Source organism: Rhipicephalus sanguineus, chromosome 5 (assembly GCF_013339695.2).
Source record: "Rhipicephalus sanguineus isolate Rsan-2018 chromosome 5, BIME_Rsan_1.4, whole genome shotgun sequence".
NCBI lineage: Eukaryota > Metazoa > Arthropoda > Arachnida > Ixodida > Ixodidae > Rhipicephalus > Rhipicephalus sanguineus.
Genome location: NC_051180.1, coordinates 173,050,460 through 173,073,028, shown reverse-complemented (window position 1 = coordinate 173,073,028; position 22,569 = coordinate 173,050,460). Strand labels below are relative to the sequence as shown.

At 43.8% G+C, this 22,569-nt stretch overlaps 1 protein-coding gene and 2 long non-coding RNA genes across 3 annotated transcripts; 1 reads left to right on the top strand and 2 right to left on the bottom strand.

Annotated features, from left to right (window-relative positions):
- Nucleotides 1-7,745: 7,745 nt before the first annotated feature.
- Nucleotides 7,746-10,203, top strand: LOC125758477 (uncharacterized). The gene is made up of 3 exons (XR_007416114.1): nucleotides 7,746-7,846; nucleotides 7,910-8,072; nucleotides 10,071-10,203. It is a non-coding gene; the product is annotated as an uncharacterized LOC125758477 (long non-coding RNA).
- LOC119395106 (uncharacterized) lies at nucleotides 10,045-15,789 on the bottom strand. The gene is made up of 6 exons (XM_049415787.1): nucleotides 15,015-15,789; nucleotides 14,526-14,609; nucleotides 14,218-14,460; nucleotides 10,726-10,897; nucleotides 10,517-10,665; nucleotides 10,045-10,162 (listed from the first exon to the last, which is right to left on the bottom strand). The coding sequence occupies exons 1-6, from the start codon at nucleotides 15,088-15,090 to the stop codon at nucleotides 10,053-10,055; spliced, it is 834 nt and encodes a 277-aa protein (XP_049271744.1). The 5' UTR covers nucleotides 15,091-15,789; the 3' UTR covers nucleotides 10,045-10,052.
- A 2,781-nt stretch (nucleotides 15,790-18,570) lies between these two features.
- LOC119394444 (uncharacterized) lies at nucleotides 18,571-21,328 on the bottom strand. Its single transcript, XR_005184135.2, has 3 exons — nucleotides 21,267-21,328; nucleotides 21,064-21,184; nucleotides 18,571-18,641 (listed from the first exon to the last, which is right to left on the bottom strand). It is a non-coding gene; the product is annotated as an uncharacterized LOC119394444 (long non-coding RNA).
- Between the last annotated feature and the right edge of the window lie 1,241 nt (nucleotides 21,329-22,569).

The following is a 22,569-nucleotide window of genomic DNA, read 5'->3' as shown; positions in this document are numbered from 1 at the left end:
GAGACGCCTTAAGGGAGGGCTCCGGAAGTTTCGACCACCTAGGGTTTTTTAACGTGCACCTATATCTAAGTACACGGGCCTCAGACATATCCGCCTCCATCAAAAATGCAGCTGCCGCGGCCGGGATTCGATCCCGCGACATTCGGGTCAGCAGTCGAGCTCCATAACCACTGCACCACCGTGGCGGGGCTATCCGCCGCGGTGGTGTAGCGGTTACGGTGCTTGTCTGCTAAACCGAAGGCCGTGTGTTCGATTCCGGTCGCGGAGGTCACCTTTCAATGGAGGCCAAATGCTAGAGGCCCGTGTACTGTGCGCTTTCAGTGCACGTTAACGAACACAAGAACATCCGAATTTCCGGAACCCTCCACTACGGCGTTGCAGAAAACTGATGAAGCAAAGGCGCGAAAATGAGCATAACAGTGTGTGGTCGAATGTGCTGTCCACCTACAACGATCTCACACGTTCACAAGAAATATTTGTGCGCAGGATGATTCGGGTAGGCAGTCATATTTGGTATTATTTGAACGCAGGTGATTTCATTGGGTGAAATATTGCACTGCACTGCATTAAAATTTTAAATTTGAAATTACATTCGTTTTTCTCGCATACTCCCTCGGGACGCCCCCAGTTCTCAGAATTGCAGATTGGGGCTTGTTCGTAAAGCACCTGCCAACGTGTAGCCTTCGCTTTGACCCATGTTATTTTTTTCCTGCTGTTTTTCCTTATTAATTCTACTGAGGCGAATGACAAGATTTGTTCAGCATCTGAGCTTAAGCATCTTACGCATCTCAGCTTGTAAGCAATTAATTTAATTGTTCCCATTATTTCTAGACCATGAAGAAGTTGTACAATAATTCTTCCCAGGATCATATTTGTTCCCTATGAATTGTTTTACACGTCCGCTGAAGAAATGTGGAAGCTCTTTTAAGTACATGAGATTGGGTTTAGCTTCTGTTTGTTAATATTATACGACCAGCTTTAGGTGATACAGCCTCTTCCGCAGCCAAATATGAACTGTACTGAAAAGTGACGCAACGGAATGCCTATTGCTCTAGGACATTCAAAAATTGCATTTTCATTGCAGAGTACCCCGTGAGCGTTCTTCAAACGAGCTGTGTAATTCCTGAAAAAGCATCGGCCCAAACATTTGCATATCTGTATATATTCAGGTCCTTTTCTAAAAGCAGAAACATCACAATATTCCTTACGCATTGTCCATGATGATTCGAACGTGGAAGTACTATTCTCGTTTTTCTGCTCTGTCGACTGTAATGATAGCCCCTCACAAGCGCTTTCCAAACCTAGCGTGTTTTTTTTCACTACCTCCGGGATCGCCCACCGTTAGCCAATCGGGGACATCGTGTGATGAAGTATTCATGTGACGCCACCTTATGTGACGTCATGGTGGCGTATTGAAGACGTCACTAATTTTACGCCCTGCGACCTCATAATTACGCCGTATTGTGACGCCATGGCATAACAGTGATGTTTGCATCACTTGTGTTGACACCGACGCTGCTGCCGCCGACTGTCCCTTTAGGCGATTGATGAGGCATCTAAAGCTTTCGCTTTCACATTGTGTTGAATGCCGTAAGCTTCAGTTCGGCAAAAACTAAATTATTGGGTCGTGTGTGCCGAACGCATGATATAATGAAGACCCGATTGATACTCGAGTGTCATTTTGACTGCCGGGTGTTCTTTAAGGATCTGCAGCGGTGGAGCGGTGGTTATGATGTTCGGCTGCTGACCCGAAGGTCGCGGGCTCAATCCCGGCCGCGGTGGTCGCATTTCGATGGAGGAGAAATGCTAGAGGTCCGTGTACTGTGTGACGTCAGTGAACGTCAAACAACAGCAGATGGTCAAAATTACCGGAGCCCTCCACTACAGCGTTTCTGATAATCATATAGTAGTATTGGGAAGTAAAACCCCAGATAATAGTATTATATCATTGCTCCTTAAGAAGCTCACGTTGCCAGGCACCTGTGCTATTTGCTACATATTGTTTTCCGCTAGGCTAATGATGTATTGGAGTACAAGTGGTGCGTTCATGCAATACTTAATATCTGCACTTTAAAAGCACTAGAGCTTGAAATTAGCAAATAAAAAACAATCATCCAAAATGACGACGTGACCCTCTGTCTCACGCACGATGCACCTAGGTGTTTCATCACAATATATAAGTTCGACATGTATACCACGCGGTCTTTCAGCAAATCTACGTAGTCGTTTGCGAGAGAGCGAGTATCTTGAGCGTGTTGATGCAAAGTTTTCGGACATATGGTTTCTCAGTTGCGTTTTGTGGTAGTCCTCAACAAAATCTATACAACAGGCTGCCATCGGCATAGCAAAAAACTGTTATCGAGAAAAAGCAACTCAAAGTGAGACTAACTGTGTGGTAGTGCAACTATAGGTACACAAAAGCAGTTTCACCAACTTTGCACTAACAGAAATGACCTTCGCCTACGTGCATGGTGAGTTCGGCCGGGCGCACGCTTTCTGCACTCTTCAGCTAGAGCTACACGTAGCTAACTCATATGTGGGATTAGGTTCCCCGCGCTGAAAAAGCGTTGACACAGCATACTCCATGACGTGTAGCGAATCATAGAACCAGTTTGGCTCTGTCTGTGTTGCAGCGCAGTTTAATGGATGCCCTGTGTCAAGTGTTGCGGCTACTAATCGTCGGCCTCTTCAGGAACTTGCGCGACATCTGCAGGGATTTAGAAAAGGTTGCTGTACATGCATCAGCCATGCTTTCTTGTTTGCTTTCAGCTGTACAGAGCCACGATTCCTGCTGCACCACCGGTGTTCGACATCCAGCACTATAGAAATGGATTTTTCTTAGCCACAACAATCGGATTCTGCCTGCCCCTGGTCTGGCGCATAAGAGACGTCACTACGGAGATTGGATCAGGCCTTAAGGTATGCTTTATTCAAATGACTGAGCTTGGCCTAAACATGCTGCGCCTTGATGCGTTAATGCTGTCTACTCATATTCCCGTACTAAAATATGTGCGTCGCGGAAGTAAATGGATCTGATAAAAAATGGTAATTTATTTATCCAACCAAATGCTTGTCTTCAAACATCAATACCTCAGCTCGCGAATATGACGAAGCGGCCTTTCTGGCGATCGCGTTATCCTTCCGTGCCACATAAGTAGTGCCGGTATTTCATTTGAAGTAAAATAAAATATATGAAAGCAAACGATGTACGACTTATGGCCCTAGGTCTTATATATCTTGTGCAATACTCTTTCATGAGAAAGGTTATCACGTAATGCTGACGACAACGAAGAAGATGCTTGAGGGGCACACGAAAGGGCATGAGCACGTGCACGGAAATGCAAGACTCCGCGCGCCGACACGAGCCGTAATCAAATATGGAAATGAGATGAGCTAGCATTGTTTGCGGGACTGCGGTCGAAGAAGGTTAATAATAATAATATCTGGGGTTTAACGTCCCAAAACCACGATATGATTATGAGAGACGCCGTAGTGGAGGGCTCCGGAAATTTCGACCACCTGGGGTTCTGTAACGTGCACTTAAATCTATGTACACGGGCCTCAAACATTTTGGCCTCCATCGGGTCGAAGAAGGTTGCCTCGTCAGCTATGTACTGGCGAATGGAGCAGCGGATGCTGGATCCGTGATGCTGCCGTGCCAAGGAGAGGCCATCGAGCTCGACAACAATCGGACGAGGCTCTTCGAAGGTGCTGCAGCCGTTCCTGGTGCTTCCCAGCGTCGTGAACGGCGATCTGTTGGTTTTCTTTAAGGTTCTATAAAAAAAACAAAAAATAACGAGCCCTAACTTTATCCTCCTTCGTTCATTCATAGCGAGGGTCTGGTTCTGGCAGAGTTGACGCCTTCAGGTAGTATGCGACGGCATTTTGGTCGGATCACGTACTACGTAACACCAGTTGGCGAAACAGAATGTCCCACATGGCTAACACAGACTAAAACTCCGAGCATTAAATGTACATATAAATACCATTAAATGAACGGGAAGATGACCGCCGCCGAAGCTGAATTGGTAGGGCATCGAAGCGTTATTTGAAGGTCCCCGGTTTGGGCCTTGATTGCCAAATTGTCTTTTCGCCACTTTACTTTCTTCACTTATCATAATTACTAAAATACACATTGAACAACCTCAATAATGTCCTCTATTTCTATGGGCGCAGGGCATACTAATCGAACTCGGGAGCGCATGCACCGAAAGCAAACACCATAACCATTAAACTACACCACATGCTTACTTCGTTTTTCACGGGCTTATATAATGCCACGCGCATTTATTACCTCGTTTTGATCTATTCGGGTTCCACCCACAAAACGTCTCTACAACGCTCAGCGAAGTCTGCGCTGTCATATTCGGGAAGCTTCGGGATTGTTCGATATAATTGTTCTAAGATTACGCGCAGGACGCGAGTAGCAATGGTTATTATCTCTGGGTTTTTACATTCCAAAATGACGATATCATTATGAGGCACGCTGTAGTGGAGGGCTTCCGAAAATTTAGACCTTCTTGTATTCTTTCACATGTACTGATATCGCACAGTACACGGGCTTCTAGCATTTCGCCTCCATGTTAATGCGATCGCCATGGCAGGAATCGAGCCCTCGACCTACGGGTCAGCAGCCGAGCACCGTAGCCGTTACACCACTGCGGTGGGCCTGGCGCAAATAGTCAAGTTTATTCGATATACGACGCATTCCACCGATTATCAAATAACGGAAGGCCGACACCAGTGCTTGCCTCTATCAATGTACAGCGTGTATTGGATGTACTTTAACTTTTTATTTCCTGTGAACAAGTTCGCCAGAAGAAAAAAGTTTCGTCTTGAACACGACGACTGACGTCTTCATCAACGTCACGACCATGTTACATCATGTACGATGTGGCTAGTTGAGTGTCGGTGGAAGTTGGAACCAGCTGTTGCACCATCGGCGTGTTATTGCACTTGCGTAAGGTCAGTATATAATTTCTGACGCGTCCATAAGCGCTCACTAAACACTTTTCACTCCAAATTATTCGGTTCGTCGTGTCGTACCACCAAAAAGTAGTGCACGTGCGCGCTCACTCTTCAATGCGCATCTATGTACTTATTCTATTTATTTTTATTTTGTTTTTATTCAGTGCATTACAATAATACAAGTAGAAAATAGATATGATAAAGAAGAAAGCCTCAAAGTGATCGCTGTCAGGGGAACCTCCTGTTAGCTCATGAATACAATATCTAGAACGAAGAAGGGCAGGAAAAGGAACGTAATGAATGTTATTAATAAAGCGTATAGCAGTTTAAAAGTACAAGTAATAGTACGCCATTGATAGAACAGCAGATAACTAACGGAATAAGATCAATGTAACATGATGACATATATTTCAATATCTAACACATTTTATGAGGTCGTAACTTACACATTCATATAAATACACATGTAGACACACATATTTCTATTTAAACGGATACACGCATACAATTGAAACCCGCAATAACAAAATCGACGGGGAAAGTACAAAATTTCGCTCTTGCGGGAATTTCGTTGGCGCGAGAATGCGGCAGAAAATACATGTAATTTACAAAAACACATTTTATTTCCAAAGGTCAGTAAGTTTGCTTTGACAGGCCTTACCTTGCAGCAGATTCATGCTTCTCGACTCACACTGTAAGAAATGGTCCATCGCCGCGTCGTCGTCGTGCTCGCCGAAAAACGAGCGAATTGTGTCGAATGCATTCAGCACATCCTGCGGGCACAAACATTGTGCTGCTTTTTGCAGCCTCGTTGAACACGAGAGCTCCTCTGATTACAGAATTTAATGAGCTTCTGTGGTGCTGAAAACACAATTTTCACTTTTGAGCGACCAGCAATTTTCTTGATATTGTGGGACAGCTTGTAAATATAAGGCATAACGGCCACTTTTTGATGTGCATCGGTGGATGCACCCTGTGAACGGTTGTTCTGCATGCGCATTTTTCGGAGCAAGGCTTCCGCAACTGAACACTGTACATGCACAGGGTAGCCAGCCTGTAACAACCGCTCGGACTGGAAGCGAAGGCTTGAGTGCGCCTCGCGAGGGCAAGACTTCTTCACTGCATTCAAATAACATAGATTAAAGGGGTCATGAACCACCCCTCGCGCTTGGCGTGAAAAACACCTTGGAATGAGTCGGACCCCTCTCACGAATATATAGCTGAAAGAATTTTTCGAAAATCTAAAGTAGGACCGGAGATATAGCGATCGCAATATTTACCCTCTCAACTCCCTCTCAACTCGCTTCATTCCGGAGGAGAGGACAGCGCCGTTCGAGGAGCCCCGCCCAGTGTGCATTACGTCACCTCGTTTCAATGTTGTGTGGTCTCCTTTCCGCGTAACTTAGAGGTGCTGACAGCTGCTGCTGGCAACTCATAGTTCCGGTCGGCTGCTTCTCGCTGCGCGGTGTATCGCGTGTGGGCTGGTGTGGGGTCTAGGCGCTGACGCGAATATTTGCATTGATACTACTGTCGTCTAAGCCGCTGTGTTTCCCTTAGCCGCACGCCTACTGCCTTGGAAGCGCGCATGCTTACGTCCTCTGTGTGCGGCTTGTCTTTCGATCGTGCGCGTACGCCAGCAGCAGGCGTAACAGCACGCCGATGGATCCCGCGCTCCGAGCACGGATCGAACGTAAGACACGGGAAATGCGTTTCGACCCTTAGAGTGACTCACCACTAAGGTCTGCAACTCGGGCACCGGACGACCCAGAGCCTCCAGGACCTCCACAACGTGGCGGCGACGACATGAATTGGTACGTGAAATACCGCAACGCAGCACGTTTCCTTCACCGGGCAGTAAACATTTCATCATAGTTCATATCTAGCATGCTTTGGATCAAGTGTTAAAATTGCCGCAGATGTTTAATTGCTGAAAGTGTGGTGTGTTCCCTTGTTTATGGCGTTCTCACAACGTCACTTTCTATAGCGATCGAGTCCGACCCGGGTCAAATTTCTTGATCGTGATCGACAATTGCAGCTCCGATGTGGCCTAACGACCCGGACAGGTTTGGGTGAGCTCGCGCGTACCATCGTAGGCGCAAAGCAGATATCATATTTGTGTTATAAGTAGTCAGAGTTGTAAATATAAAAACATATTTGATTTTTTGTTAAGAATATATTGTGTGCCGTTGTGGGAAGGGGTATTGCGCTACCCTACGATCGTCTTGTATTCGGATCGAGCAAGCTCACGACCGAAAGTGACTGTATAGCAGCACTCGATCCGGAGGCCCCATCGCAACCAGGGTTACTTTTTCGTCGCAGACGTCGTTTCGGCGAAATGGCATCGCGTTTTCGTGGCTTGCAGGCAGAAACCCTCGTGTATGTAATCGCTACTTGCTTGTAAGCCGCGCCGACACTGAACGGTGCTGTTATTGTGCACTTTGTGGCAGCTTAGAATGAGCTATACGCAACCGGAGCGCTTGTCCAATTGTTGCATACTTCACATTATAGCATTGCCGTTTCAGCTTCCAAACTGCACGTAGCTAATGTGCGCCTACCTCAGCGCCATGTGCGCAGAGCTGGCAGGCAACCGGTATGACAACGTGGAATAACCTGAAGGAGGTTATAGTGCTTGCCTTCTCGAAATAACTTGCTGCATGCATATGGTTATGTACTATGCAGGTGCACTTGTGGCCTGTGCTTGGCCAGCGAAAATGCAGTAGAAAACCTGTGCTGTCGGGATATTCCGAAAATAATTGAAAAGAGACTGCATTACCCGTCATGCACACTTCACAAGCCTCTGTTTGAACCCGGCTGTCCTGGAAGCTATGTACTGGGAGGTGACGGAGAATGGCACTAACATCATGGGAGAAATCCACAAGTAAAATTCACCTGCTAAGCGTGTAGTTAAGGTGGCTTTCTCATGCATTCTTCTTGCTTACAGAAAATATCGCTTCGTGGCGTACAGGATGTTCACCAGGTGGATATGGAAGAAGCTTGGGAGGAACAACAGGGTTGTGCTGCCTGCTTGCGTTGTAGCAAGAATAAGGAACGAGTTCCCATCGGCATCTTACGTTGGCTTCCAGTACCCCTCGCTATGAATTACGGTAGGGAAAGTACAGTTACACTTTCACGAACCGAGATGAAAACGTTGTTTAGAGACATGCATTTGCATTGTCTGCTGAACTCATGAATAGTCATTAGAAATAACTATAACCATCTTGTGCATACAGTCAACCTTCACCACTTACTGTAGAACCGTTAAGAGAGTCAGTCGTTGAGTGCCATGATTTCTCACCTTAGTAGCACGGTGCTAGTGTGAAGAGTAAACTGCAATGTTGTTGCAGTTTGTTTACCCCATCAGGGCCCAAAAAGTGCGTTTGAGAGATGGGTACAAACAGCATAAAAATAACACTATGAAAGAATATGAACAGCCATGTCACAATATTTGGGTAAATTTTTTGAAATATTTATTTACAATAAGCCATCACGGCCTCTTACAGGAGAGGGAAAGGATATTATACAGTACTATGTACAAAGGAGTTCCACATGTTGCTGAAAACATTCAGCTGATTGACAATCCACAAATACACTTGAATTGAGCTGGTTACATTCAGTAATTGTACTGGGCAAAAAGGAAAACTTGAATAGCATACGGGTGATCAATAGACGGCGACACACGTGCCGGCAGGTGCAAGTAGAAAGTAGGTTTTGGTTTTGTGGGGTTTAACGTCCCAAAATGACTCGGGCTATGAAAGACGTGCACAAACTAGGGTCTTTGTTTAGTGTTTTATCATAGAGCCGGAGCAGAAACTTGAAGCATGTTATCTGTCCATGCTCAGAGAGCTTCTGAAGGTTAGCCCTGTGAAGTAATGCCATCACTGATGGTGTCCTGTGGTAACATGAACAAATAAACCTGGCTGCTAATTGTCATATCCATTCCAAGGGTCGAGGGTCGTGCTTGTTGGAATTCCATAACGGTAGACTTACAGCGCAAAAGCACAATTACAAGAAAGAGGATGAAACACTGCACTGTCTTACAACATAGTTTATTGCTGCAGCACTTTCATGCACTTATATGCAAAACGGGTGCATGCGCAGAAGGGTAAGAAAGAGGAAAACATTTTTGGATAAAATTATAAAGAAGGCGTTCGTACAGCGTACATGTCGAAAGTAAGCACTATCAACTTCAAAAGGGGGCCGCATAAACTATCACGACCCATCCAGAAAGGTAATTTCACTAGGAGGGAAATCAATATAGCAATCTTTTCGTCACATGAAAGTGCTGCATAAATAAACTATGTTGTAAGACAGCGCAGTGTTTCATCTTCTTTTTTGTCGTTGTGTTTTCGCACTGTAAGTTTACCTCCATATCCGTTCCAGTTTGCCAAGTAGCTTTTGACTGTGAGGATCTCAGATAATGGTAGTGCACTCTAGAGTTGGGGGCACTATTGTTTTATAAGTAATCAACTTTGCAAGGGCCGACTTCTGGCCTTGTTGGTACGACATATCTGAAGTGTAATGCTGATTTATCACGACGGGACAAGACGAAGGAATAACACGTACACAGGCGCTGTGTACGTGTTATTCCTTCGTCTTGTCCCGTCGTGATAAATCTACGCTAAACACTTCAATACATCAACTTTGTTTCAGGCATGGCATCTCTTAACTTTCGCCTTTAAACGTCTAGTTTATGTTGAGCCAAACAATAAATATTCACTATGTGCTTGTTCTAGATAAAATTAGAAGTAATTGTAACGTCGAGGCATTTTATCTGTGTACATCACTTAAAAACTCTTTTTCCTCGGCACCCGTTGTGGTGGTCTAATGGTTATGGTGCTTGACTGCTGACCCAAAGGTCGCGGGATCGAATCCCAGCTGCAGTGGCCGCATTTTCGATGGAGCCAAAAATGCTAGAGGCTCGTGTACTTAGATTGAAGTGCACATTAAAGAACCCCACGTGGTCATAATTTGCGGAGTCCTCCACTATGACGTCCCTGTGATGTCTGCCTTTAAAACGAATAATTTGTGTCAGTAAATCGTGACCGTCGTGCAGCAATAAGTTGTTCCTTCGCTGGTCTTTCAAATTAATCCGTCATGTGCAGGGGTGGCCCCGATGAGCTGCTGGCAAGGCTGCTCCGGTGTGCGCTGGCCTCACACTTCATGATCACAGCTGTGATGAGCTCGTCAACATACCCTACAAGTAAATAAATGAACTGTCATGTCACAGTGTGACTCTTTTCTGTAAGTGGGCTGGCCATATAAAACATGTTACCAAGACATTATTAGAACTTGTTGTTGGGCTAGTTGGTTACTTGTCATATTGAAGGTACTTAGCGCAACTTGGCATTCACTGAAAAAACACTCTCATTCACACACGCATCCACTCAAGAACACACCCCAGACTGCGCGTGTTTTTTGAGTGAATGCCAACGTGCGCTAAGTATCTTCAATATGTTACCAAGGCAAACGTTATAGGCATGCATCAGGCAGTGTTAGCGTTAGCCTTGAACGTAGTAAATTTCATAATAAAAGAATTTTGTTTCGGTACCATAGGTTGGCAATCCCTTGTATGGGGAAACAGTAAAGTGCCCCTTTCTTGCTTTGCTGAGCTTTACTTTCCACTGCAAAGATCCTTTCCTGGTGCGAGCCTGATGCCTTGTAGCATTCTCATTGTGGTGTAGAACAGCTAGTTGAGTCCTGAAAACAAATTTAGAAGATTGCATGCCCCTTTTCAATAATGCCACATAGGCAGCCTACCTTGCTTTCATGCCATCTGGTGAGTAGGCCACAGATTTAGGTGCAAAGCGAATCAACAAGCTGTTGAACGACTCCAACGAGCATGTTTGTGCTGCAGGTGAAAGGTGGTGCAAATCGCTCAGCAAGCGAGGGCTTTCCAATATTGATCTCAGTTTCTGGAAGGCAGGTGAATCTGCTTGCAAAAGACACATTGAAACATGTTAAATTTACCTGCAAGGAGGCATTTGCATGAAAAGATGAACTTGGCATATTTGGGAAGCATTATGATGTGAAAGCATTTAATGCTTATTATGAAATAATCAACGCTTGCTTATTTTAGTACTGAACTAAAGAACCACAGCATTTTCTGGCATGTATAATAGCTGCTGCCTGAAATCTTACAGGAGCACGTGCTTCATTGTGGAAATTATAAATGGTGTTGGTGCATGTAGGATGACCACTCATCCCGTGACTTGTGGGACTGTCCCGCATGAAGGGCTTTTGTCCAGCGTCCCGCAAGAGGTATGAAAATCTTCAAAGATGTCTCGCATTTCGCACTTGATTATTATTGTTCAGCAGGACTTTGTGTTCGGCTGTACGATAATTGGATGCAAGCATACAAAAACGTCAGCTAGTCACACGGCTGGTGCACGGTGGCGACAAATGCTTTTGACTGTGGTGCTGAGCATTCCAGTGACTAATGCTTCCGCAGAGGGACCTTTTTCACTCACGCCGGTACCAGTGACTTAGCTGATGCAGCGTGGATCTGATCAAGGCTGAAATATTGGTAAAGGCACACTATGAACAATCCTGCTAGGACTTCTACTAGTTTGCGCAATCAGACCGAGCCAATTTAGAAGCAGTTTGATCTGACAAGAAATATGACTTCACAAGAAAGTAATACAAGTGGTGTCGAGTACTTCCCGGGTTCTTAATCAGTAATGTGTGGAAACTAAACCACAGCTGTTTTTTGAGTTACCATCGTTTTAGATGCCGAACTTATATGTGGATATTAATAATTTTGCTTCGTGAGAGCATATTACTGTGATACATAAAATATATTTCTTTAAAGAGACATGTAATTGACCTTTGATCTTATCAGTTACTTTATTTCCTTGTTTCAGTGATGACAAAATATTGCAACAGAAAATTTTTCACAAATGTTCGAAAAAATAGGCAATTTTAAACATTAGTGCACCACGTGTGAGTTGGTCCAGCATTTATGCAGCACTTCCTATGCCGGATAATGCAGGCGTCTAGTCCTCAGTGTTCATGTGGACACCCATACGAAGATGTACAACAGCATCCACTCTTCAAGTGCAGGAAATATAACTCGACATGAAAAGTCTTACGAGCAAATTTGTTACTTTTATATGGCAGACCATTCACTATAAAGAAAGTACTTGGTCCATGGCCAACAACGAGCCTTGATAAAAAAGCACTATAGTCCGATACAACTTAAGAAGTCTGAAGAGACCCCGCCCAGACGACCGAAGTGCGACAGCCGATCGCCTCCGTGACTAAAGAAATATCGCCTCCGTGACTAAAGTCCCATTCATGCACTTGGCAATGTGTTTCGAAGGCCGGGTCACCGGTCGTCCGGTTCATGACGTCACCCTGGAGTGCACGCCCATTGGTGCAGGCTTGTGTGCATCCGCCTTGCAGGAGGAAATGCCACAGACTTCTAAAGTTACACTGAACCCAGAACCCGGCAACACGCGGTTTCTGGGTTCCTCCAGAAACACCTGTCGGCACTACATATCGCGGATCCCTTTCGAGTCAAGAACTCGTCTGAGGTGATCAAGTTCCTTCAGAGTGATTCATGCTCTTCAGTCTCTGGGTTCAGGGTTGACGTCGAGGACTTGTTTTATTCTCTGCAGCACGATAAGCTACTGTCCTATGTACATGATTGCATTGTAAAGGACAACGATGAGCAAGTTTTCCAGGACAAATGTGGCATTTCTGTGGGGGATTTTGTGCAGTTGCTTGGTCTGTATTTGAAGTCTACAGTGATCGGGTGGCGGAGTGATGTGTACACGCAGAAGTCGGGTGTGTGCATCGGCTCTAGGGTCGCCCCAGTTTTGAGCGATATCTATTTGAGCAGGGTGGACCGGGAACTTGAACCTGACTTGAGTGATGTTGCTGTAAGAACTTTTCGATATGTGGACGATTACCTGGTTCTAGTTGATTCCTGCCGGTGTGTTTCCACTAGGACGAGCGTTCTCAAACTTTTTAAGGAGAAGGGGGCAGGCCTTAATTTCACGTTTGAAGTGCCGCGGGAAGGCGCTATTCATTTTTTAGACTTGACCATTCGTTTTGGTGGTGCTCACACTTGTTGGCTGTATTCCCCGCGTTCAGTGAAGCCAATTTTAGACTTCCAATCTTGTCATTCTAAGTTAGTGAAAAATGGCGTTGCGGTTTCTTGTTTGACTTTCGCTTTAAAGAAAATGTGCCCGCACCTGTTGTGTGAAAGTTTCAATAAGCAGCTGGACAGGCTCCGAGAAGCGCGCTATCCTACTGCTAATTTGGGCCGCCTGTGTGGAAGGATTCTCGCGACCTTGAAATCTGAGTTGAAAGGCTCAGTCGAAAATGATAGGGTACGTGAGAAGAAGCCTCTCGCAAGTATCCCTTTCTTGCACGGTATTTCCCATCGTCTCAAGAAGGTTGGTGCCAGATATGATATAGATGTTGTTTTTTCGGCCAAGAATAAGCTTGGTAGAGTATGCGCCGCTGTTGTAACGAAGGTGGATGGGACTGCGCAGAAATGGCATGAGTGTAAGGTGAAACACAGGGACAGCCCTTCGGTTTGTGGCAAGGGGGTTGTATATCGGGTGCCTTTGACGTGCGGTAAATACTATATAGGACAAACAGGCCGCTGTCTGAATGCGTGCCTGCAAAATCACCGTCGATCTTTGAATGGGCAGCCGTCGTCTAATTTGGCCCTGCACCGCCGTGAGTGTAGGTGCACTCCTCGCTTGTCTGATGCGAAAGTGCTCGCACGTCATAGGGACCAGACGGCACAAGAGCTAGTTGAGGCTTTTTTCATTTTGAAAGCTGGAGATGACTGTGTGGCAAAGCCTTCCCTTGCGTTAACTAAGGCAGAGATAACATACCTGGATGCGCACATCTAAGGTTTTCGGTTGTGTTTGTGGTGAACATGTGGTTTGGGTTGCCTATATATTTTCGTCTTTCTAATAAAAGTTCAGTTGTTAGTATGCGCTTGTGCTGTAGCCTTATTCGTCTAGTCTTACGTTTTTTCGCGCTTATTGCTGTCATCAAATTTTAAGTTGATAAATTTGGCACAAGTTCGCTTCAATTTTGCTGAACAGTCTGCACACAGTACAAAATACATTCATGTAACTTTGATCTACATACACAAGAGAAAGTTGTGGTGTTCGAATTAAGCACATGGAAGGAAAATTTTGAAAGTAGTTGACGCGTTGCATGAGTACGAGCAGATGACCACTTACTAATTGCACATTAGATAATAGGGGAGCACTTTGACCACATTACCTCGTCTCATCCACGCTCTGTCTTCAAGAGGCCCATGTATACATTCTGAATATGGCCCTTCATGTCCGTGGTGCTGGTCGCAGATGTGATTGAGCAGGGATTTCCACATGCTGACCATCAGTTCCCCATCACCTTCTCCCGTAGCAGCCACCCAATATAGATGATTTATAATGCTCTGAGTCCATTTTTGGATCAGACCGCAGTTGCGTAGTTTAGCAGCTGCTCTGAGCTTCTTCCTCAGTCCTACATAAAATGGCATGCAATCAGTACATACATTGCTACTTTATTGAGCTATATCTATAACATACCCTTTCCTATGTGCCACGTGTCAAAATAATGAGGCATTCCAGGCCTTTTCTGCCTGCAGAATGTCCTAATGGAAGGATGGCGATCTGCAAAATTAAGTAACTTCTACAGAAGACTGCAGAGAAGTAAATATGCAAGTGCTACCTGCTGTCAACAAAGTACAAACAGTGGAGTATATTCTTTGTGCAGCCTATCAAAATACAGGGATTGAGTACACGCAGCTGGCTTCGATATGTCTTGATGTCAGCCAACTTCTCCAGCAAAAGATTTCACTGGACAAAAGTGTTTATAGCACATCGAAAGGCATCATGCAACTTTGTGCTCTTTCGCTTTCATTAACCTGCATAAAAAGTGCAGCTCCTCATGTATGCCATTGTTTGTATTACAATCACCACAGATAGTGCTCTGTATTGTGCGGCATTGCTTTGTTTAGAACTTGGTTAGTACTAAATAATGGAGCCTTGCAGGCTGTGTATTAGGTGCAACTTTACCTGTGGTGAGTGAGCGGATTGTGATGCCCAGCTGTTCCAAAAGGTCTAAGCTTCTCACCAATGCCTCCTTCTCCATTGAAGCGCTGCTTGGCACAGCAGCCGACTGTGAACAAACATTATGGGTAGAACTTGGTTGCAGTGGACCGAATAATTCGCCTTATTTGTACTTGCCTGTCTAACTTGCACTTGCTCACAGTGCACAATTTGGTTGGTACGGCTGCACAGCAGAGTGTAGGTGCAGTATTTTGCGCTATGCCCTGGTGAATCGCAGCGGCCATCACCAGCCAAGTCCACTTCAGTCCCTGCCATTCCATTTATCAGGCGAGTCTGCTTGTCCCTGAAAAGCTGTGTAGAAAAATGGCTCTGACACAACACCAATAATATGCTGTAGGTATTTGTAACTCTAAAGTCTCTTTTTAACACATGAGAGGTGCCATTTAGTTTTGTGTACAGTATGGTTTACTGTTAAAAAGACGACTCAAATGTGAGTTTCTCAGTGTTGGTGCCCCAACTGCAAGTGGTTGTAGAAACAATGTCCATGCACGAGATCGGTGTGTCGAAAGGGGTCAGAAGTGCCAACCACTAGTTATCTGCTGCAAGTTTATGTAACTGTGCTCTTTCGAGAGAGAAAAATCTGTACATCGCTGCACACAAGTGTTCTTTTCATAGCAGACCCCTCAATGCTTATAATGTAATATCATGACAATAGGTCGGCAAAAAATGTGGAGCTCACTCAGACTCACTCACGAAATATATTTTACCCCTAAGGGCTCACTCAGACTCAGACTCACCAAAGTTTTCCTCAATCGGACTTACTCAGACTCACTAAAATTTTTGTCGACCACTCTCACTCGGACTCAAACTCACCAAAACATTACTCACTCGGACTCACGGCTTGATCTGAGTCCGAGTGAGTTTGAGTGAGTCGACTCATGAGACCATTAGCGTATATATAACTTTTACGACCATAGTGTCAATGCTCTTTAACACCAATATCTCACATAAATTGTGCTCTACTTGGCGTGTTTTGATATCGTACCTTTAAGTATGAGTTATCAATGGTTACAATCCAGTAAGGACATTTTTATTTTTAACACCAATATCTCACATAAATTGTGCTCTACTTGGCTTGTTTTGATCTCGTACCTTCAAGTGTTATCAATGGTTACAATCCAGTAAGGGCATTTTTATTGAAAGAAATAACTGTGACGAGGTATTTTTATTAAGAACTTCCCATGAAAAATGCTGCTGAAAAAAATATCGAACCCACCCCCTCCCCTCCTTTATAACGCACGCCTTTGATCAATACATCATGAGATGGCGTATGAACGCTATTGCTTTGAAGTATGCATGAGTATAGATGTGAGTGTAAACGTGAGCCTACATAGGATTGATAGTAAGGCTGATAGTAAGGCTGAAGTTGAGTAGATAGGGCCATAGGTCGGCAAAAAAAAGTACAGCTCACTCAGACTCACTCAATAAATATATTTTGCGCTTAGGGCTCACTCGGACTCACTCACCAGAATTTTCCTCATCTGGACTCATTCGGACTCAGACTTACTAAAGTATTACTCACTCAGACTCAGACTCATGAAAATATTACTCAGCCTGACTCACTCAGACCCAGACTCGCGGCTCAATCTGAGTCTGAGTGAGTTTGCCGACCTATGATCATAACACAAACCTTTTCCACTGCCACTTGTTGACTCAAGGAAAAAGCCTGTTCCACAGTTACAAGCCCTAGTTAGCTTTATTAAGAAATAGTATAACAGGCTTTACAACTTCTTTGCACAATATAGCATGCTGCTTAGCAAAGGAACATATAACTTTACATGCAGGGCTTACTTTTCTTGCTGCAGCATATATTAGTAAGCACTTTTTTATGCAGGACTTAGTTTTTCTTACTACAAACTTAGGAAAAATAAATATTCTGAAATTTGGGGTTCCACATACAACAAAACTTACCGCATTGACTGCAGGCAGCAAGTAGCACTTCTGATAAGTGTGAAAGGACCTCTCGGTGATGGCTGCCATGTTCAAATACTTCAGGCAGCGAAGCACTGCAGCTATGGGGCATCCAGAAAACAGGATGGCAGCTGCTAGAAGAACATTTCCAGCAGGCTTTGCGCCCACCATAGGTTGGCTTTGCCAGCTGGTGACATGATTTTGTTTGCACCTGCTCTCAACAGTGAGCATGGTGCCAAGCACCATGTCCTTGTTGACACATGTTGAGAGGCAGATGCGACGTTTCAATAGTAGTGGTTCCAGGCAGCCCCGGAACACCAGAAACTTGCTCTCATCCTGAGGACTGGCAGTGGGTTCCGTATCACAGCAAACAATAAAAAAAGATTAAATGAATGCATAACGCATGCACAATAGCAACATACATTGGGATTCACACTTTACTCCAATTCTTCAGAGACAAGTAGCACAACTTCAGTTTGCACACTTTGTGCATGTTAAATGCTATTTGTCACTGGGCTCTACAGAAATTTTGGTTAGTTAAAAACAAGCTGACTGTAAAGGAAAGAAAGCTACTTTTACCATGGCGAAAGTTCCTTCCTTTCTAGTGACCAGTGCAAGGACATTGCCACCCTGCCTTTTTATATCAAAGTTCTGTACTCAAATGATGCTTCAATCAGCCTCATTTTTGTCTCTCTTTCGTTTTGCCTCTGTGTTTTTTCTTTTCTTTCTTTTTTGTTTTTTCTTTCTTTTTTTGCAGCAAGACGTATCTTCAGAAGCAATCTTGTGTGCTGCACATTTCACAACCCCAAATTTTGAATTACCCTTGGTTAATATAGTGCTTAGGGTAGCACATAATACATGTAAATGCAACAGCTTGTGATGGCATCTCCGGTCGCAGAGAAATACAACTTTTAATTAAAGGAACATGCAGGCATTAACTTGAATTTTAGCTGTTTTTTGTGACATAAATTGATCTCATACTTACATTGATGCTTGAATTGATCTCATACATAAATTGACTTGATACTGCATGCACAGTTGTGTGTTCACTGCCCTTCTCTGTTTGAGATGCTCAACTTGAGGGAAACTATTGTTCGCATGAAGGAAACTACAGGCCAAAAAAATGAAGTTCTGTTCCAAAATTTTTTTTATTGTAGACATCTTTTTATGACCTCACATTTCAATGTCTGCTTTGCATCCTGGTGTGCAATAACTCAGTTAAAGAACACGGGCTCCTGAGAGGCACTGTACGATGCCAAAGCTACAGTTGACAATTAAAGAAATTAGGCTTTACGGCATGTCACTAGTTTTGGAGCTTGCAAATTAGAACCTAATGTTAAACTGCAGAGTTTTTCACTTTCTTAGTCTCATTAACACTACAAGAGTATGTAAATTTCACTATGATTTACCTTGCAAAACTCTCATCGAAGGATGGCTGGTAGGTTGTATCGATTTCAGGAGCAACAGATGATAGTTCTCCGTTGTCCGCCTCTTCTGTTGTATCTGGCACTGGTGTGGAACCTCGTGCGGGTTCGAACCTCCATGGTGGTGATGATTGAGCACACTCTGGACCACTGAGGTATGATGCCTCAAGAGGCGTGCGAGTGTCGGTCTGCGTGCCCATTTCTTTGCAGCCACGGGTGTTGAAGTTGACTTGTGTGGCTGCAAAAAATTTCACACAGTAATGTGCTGAAAAACTACAGAACACATTATTGCTACATTGAGCAGTAAATTTACTAGCAGATTACCAATTCATCCATAAGTTATTGATTATGAGCTGCTGTTTACTCTATTATACATGTCAGTTTTCTTATGAAGTGTGTTTAAAGCGTATTTAACCTTCGGTTAGCAGAAATTCATTTATTGATTTGGCGGTACAAAAAAAGCCCTTATCCTCTTTGAAATGGTCTCATCGTTAATGCACTTGCACTCCTTCAAATGCTCCCGCCATAGTTGAAAACATCTCTGGAATGCATCTTTTGAAATGGTGATCAACCACGCAATGACATTCTGCATGGTGTCTTCTCTTGACTCGAATCAGGCTCCTTTCAGTATAATATTCAGCTTCGCAAATAGTCAGAGATCACACGGAGCCATATCGGGAGAGTAGGGAGCCTGAAGGAGCACAGGATGTTTTCAGGGCACAGTTTCTTCGACTCCATTAGCAGTTTAGCAGTTTTGGTACAAATGCCAGAGACACTTTTCCCGTGCCCAAATCCTCGGTCGATATTGAATGTTCTGATCCAATACTTGCCCCAATCTCATTTGCATGTTCTCACATTGTGATGCAGCAATCCTCAATGAACTGCAGAAGAATTGACATTTGGGCAAGTTGGAAATGGTTATGTATCTTTGAAATGGGCAGTGCAAAAACGAGGATGTGGTGTGTTGCACTTTTTCTCGTGTCCTTGTTTTTGCGCACCCTATTTCAAAGATGCACAATCCTCAATGGCAAAAATCAGCTCTTGCACAATGATTCTCAATTCTGCCTGTTGAGGATCTGTTTGAACATGGTTCGCCGTCTGCTGGTGTGTGGCCGTTTCTGAAGCAGTTGTATCACTCATTTATCTCAGCTATGCTCATGTCATCATCACCAAAAACCTGTTGAATCTTGGTAATGGTTCCCGCTTGGGTATTGTGAAAGTTTTGGCTAAATTTTATGAAAAATTGCTGCTCTTTTTTTCTTTGTCATTTGACAACTTACTCGAATTGCACAAGTTCTCACAACATGTCCTCACTCATGGGCTGACTGGCAGCAACTCACACTTTCTCTCAGTTGCAGGAAAAATTCACGCAGGCACATGAATGTCCCCTCTTTATTTCCACCAAAGGACGCCTCCTGCACTTCATTGGCTTGTGTGGGAAAGAAAAAAGTTCGATACATTTCGAACACATACTGACTGAGTTGATGACTAGTGAGGCAAACAGGCTTGGTGTTAGGAGTGCGTCCCACCACCCATGAGGCTAGCGACTTCTATGACAAGTTGAATTGTGACTAGTGCTCCGTTCTTTCAACTAACGAAGCAAAATTATTAATTATTTCTCAGACTACGTCTTGCAGAAAGCGAGCAAAAATTGCAGTGTAATAAATGATGCCCTAAGCATTGTGAAAAACATATGCAATTTAATATTGTATTCACATAAGAGGCAAAGCATGCTAGTTAATGTCCCGTTAGCACTTCGTGTCGCAACATACCGAACGGTGTGACAATTCAGTTTATCACTTGTGGAATGTATCGAAGTTCTTCGATATATCATATGTAATATACAATCAACAGAGTTTGCTAACAGTGCTGGTCACAAGTATTAAGTGCAGTCTTCCTTCATAGAGTTAGGCATAGTAATAGTATGTATGTATGCATATATGTGTGCGTGCGTGTGTGTACGAGTGTGATGCGTACTTCATCACAGCAACGTGACTATATAACTATGTGATTCATAGCACCATGAGCAGTTACCTACTCGACAATTACCTACTGAGCAGTGAGCCCCATAGCAGGTATATGCCACAGAAATTTGGCAAACCCTACTTCGCCATTGCTAACAGAATACAGTAGACTCAGAAGAAAGCACCTACACAGGAGAAAACATTTCGCTTGTCATGTCACTAACCGAATAATTACTCATCAGCTCATGCAATACTTATCTATGAAATTTCTATTCTTGAAAGTAAACAGAAAAAGGTAAATAAAGAAATAAGCAAGTAAATAAATGCAGAAAAGGTAAATACATAAATATGTGTGCAAACAAATCAATAAATAAATGAAATAATTTACTTGGCAATTAAATCAGTGCATTAACAAATCAATAAATAACCTGTGGGCTGCAGTTGAGGTCCATGCAAAGTGAGGTGGAAACGCTTTGATGGAGCGCATCCAATTTGAAAAGTTCTGTGCTTTCTGTACCTTTCATCACAATTATGTGTCGTCTCTATGCCATCTGCTGCACAGCTTCACTTATTATCCACTTTCACAGAGTGGTATGGCTCATGAATTTTTTGCAGAGCACACTGTACAACACTCACTTTCAGTAAGTACAGGGATGCACTGCTCACAAATTTTCATGCATGGCAATGTACACTTACTAGCATCTTTTTTCAGCGTCTCCTTGTGTGATGTTTCTGTAGAAACAGTCTTGGTGATAATGGCAGCCTGAGTTGCAATAGTGCGCCACTTAGTAGGAGAGCTGCATTTGCAGATCTGCACCTATAAAGTAGTAAACTTAGAACTGTAGACAAGTTAAATTCAGATTTTAGCATAGGATCATAAAAAACAGCATGGGTCTTACTTGACAGGAAGCCTCTATGCCAGCTGTAGATGGATGCAATTCGCTGGTCCCAGTGCCACTCTGAGGGTGTAAATAAAGGGTTTTTGTTGTATTTATACTACAGTTTTTTTTGTGCTTCTCCTACTCACCTCCCGTGAGCCTTCAGCCTGTGTGTCACAAGATGCAGCTGCACTGGTGACATGGCGATGACCTCCACCGTGTGGCGGATTGTCATGCTATAAGAATATGTGTCAATGTATATGGAAGACCACTGCTAGTACTAGTACGTCACTTCACATGGCATTGAAAGCTTAATTGCAGAATAGTGCATGTGTCTCATGCGGCAAGTCTACTACTCTAAGCTGTTGTCTGCTTCAACTACTGATTCATGACAATGTAGAGTGATAGAAAATACGCATAGGTGTACACAGAGATGTCGAACCCCTCCCCCTAACCTCCTTCAAAATTTTTTAACCCTTATATGTGAAATTATTATGCACACAACAAAACACCCACAAGCACGTACATACAAGGGGTCGGACCACCTCCTAAATAATATCCGGGCCACGGCCCTATACAGTGTGATGATTTAGCATAGGATCAGAAACAACAGAGCATAGGTCTTGCTTTAGATAAAGCTTCTATGCCAACTGTAGATGGAAGCAACTCACTGGTCCCGGTGCCATGCTGAGAGTGAATAAAGGGTTTTAATTGTATTTGTGCCTCAGTTTTTTTGTGCTTCTCCTACTCACCTCCCGTGAACCTTCAGCCTGTGTGTCACAAGATGCAGCTGCACTAGTGACCTGGCGATGACCTCCTCTGTGCGGCGGATTGTCATGCTATGAGAATATGTGTCAATGTAATATGGAAGATCAATGCTAGTACTACTACAACATCACTTCACGTTGCAATGGAAGCTAAATTGCAGAATAGTGCACGTGGTTTATGTGGCAAGTCTACTACTTTCAGCTGTTGCTTGCTTCAACTACTGATTGTTTAATAACTTTATGACAATTTAAAGTGGAATAAACACAGGTGTACACAGGGGTGTTCAACCTCTGTCCCTAACCTCCTTCCAAAATTTTTACCCCTTATATGTGAAATATACATGCACACAACAAAACACCCACATGCGCGTACATACAAGGGGTCATACCACCCCCGAAACAATATCCTTGCTACAGCCCTATACAATGTGATATGATAAACGATATGAACTATCCTAGCAACATATTTTGTTTGACATGTTGTAGATCGTCTGCGATGAATTGCACCTCCACAATTGTTAGCTCTTTGTGGCTATATGACGCATCACATAGTTCAA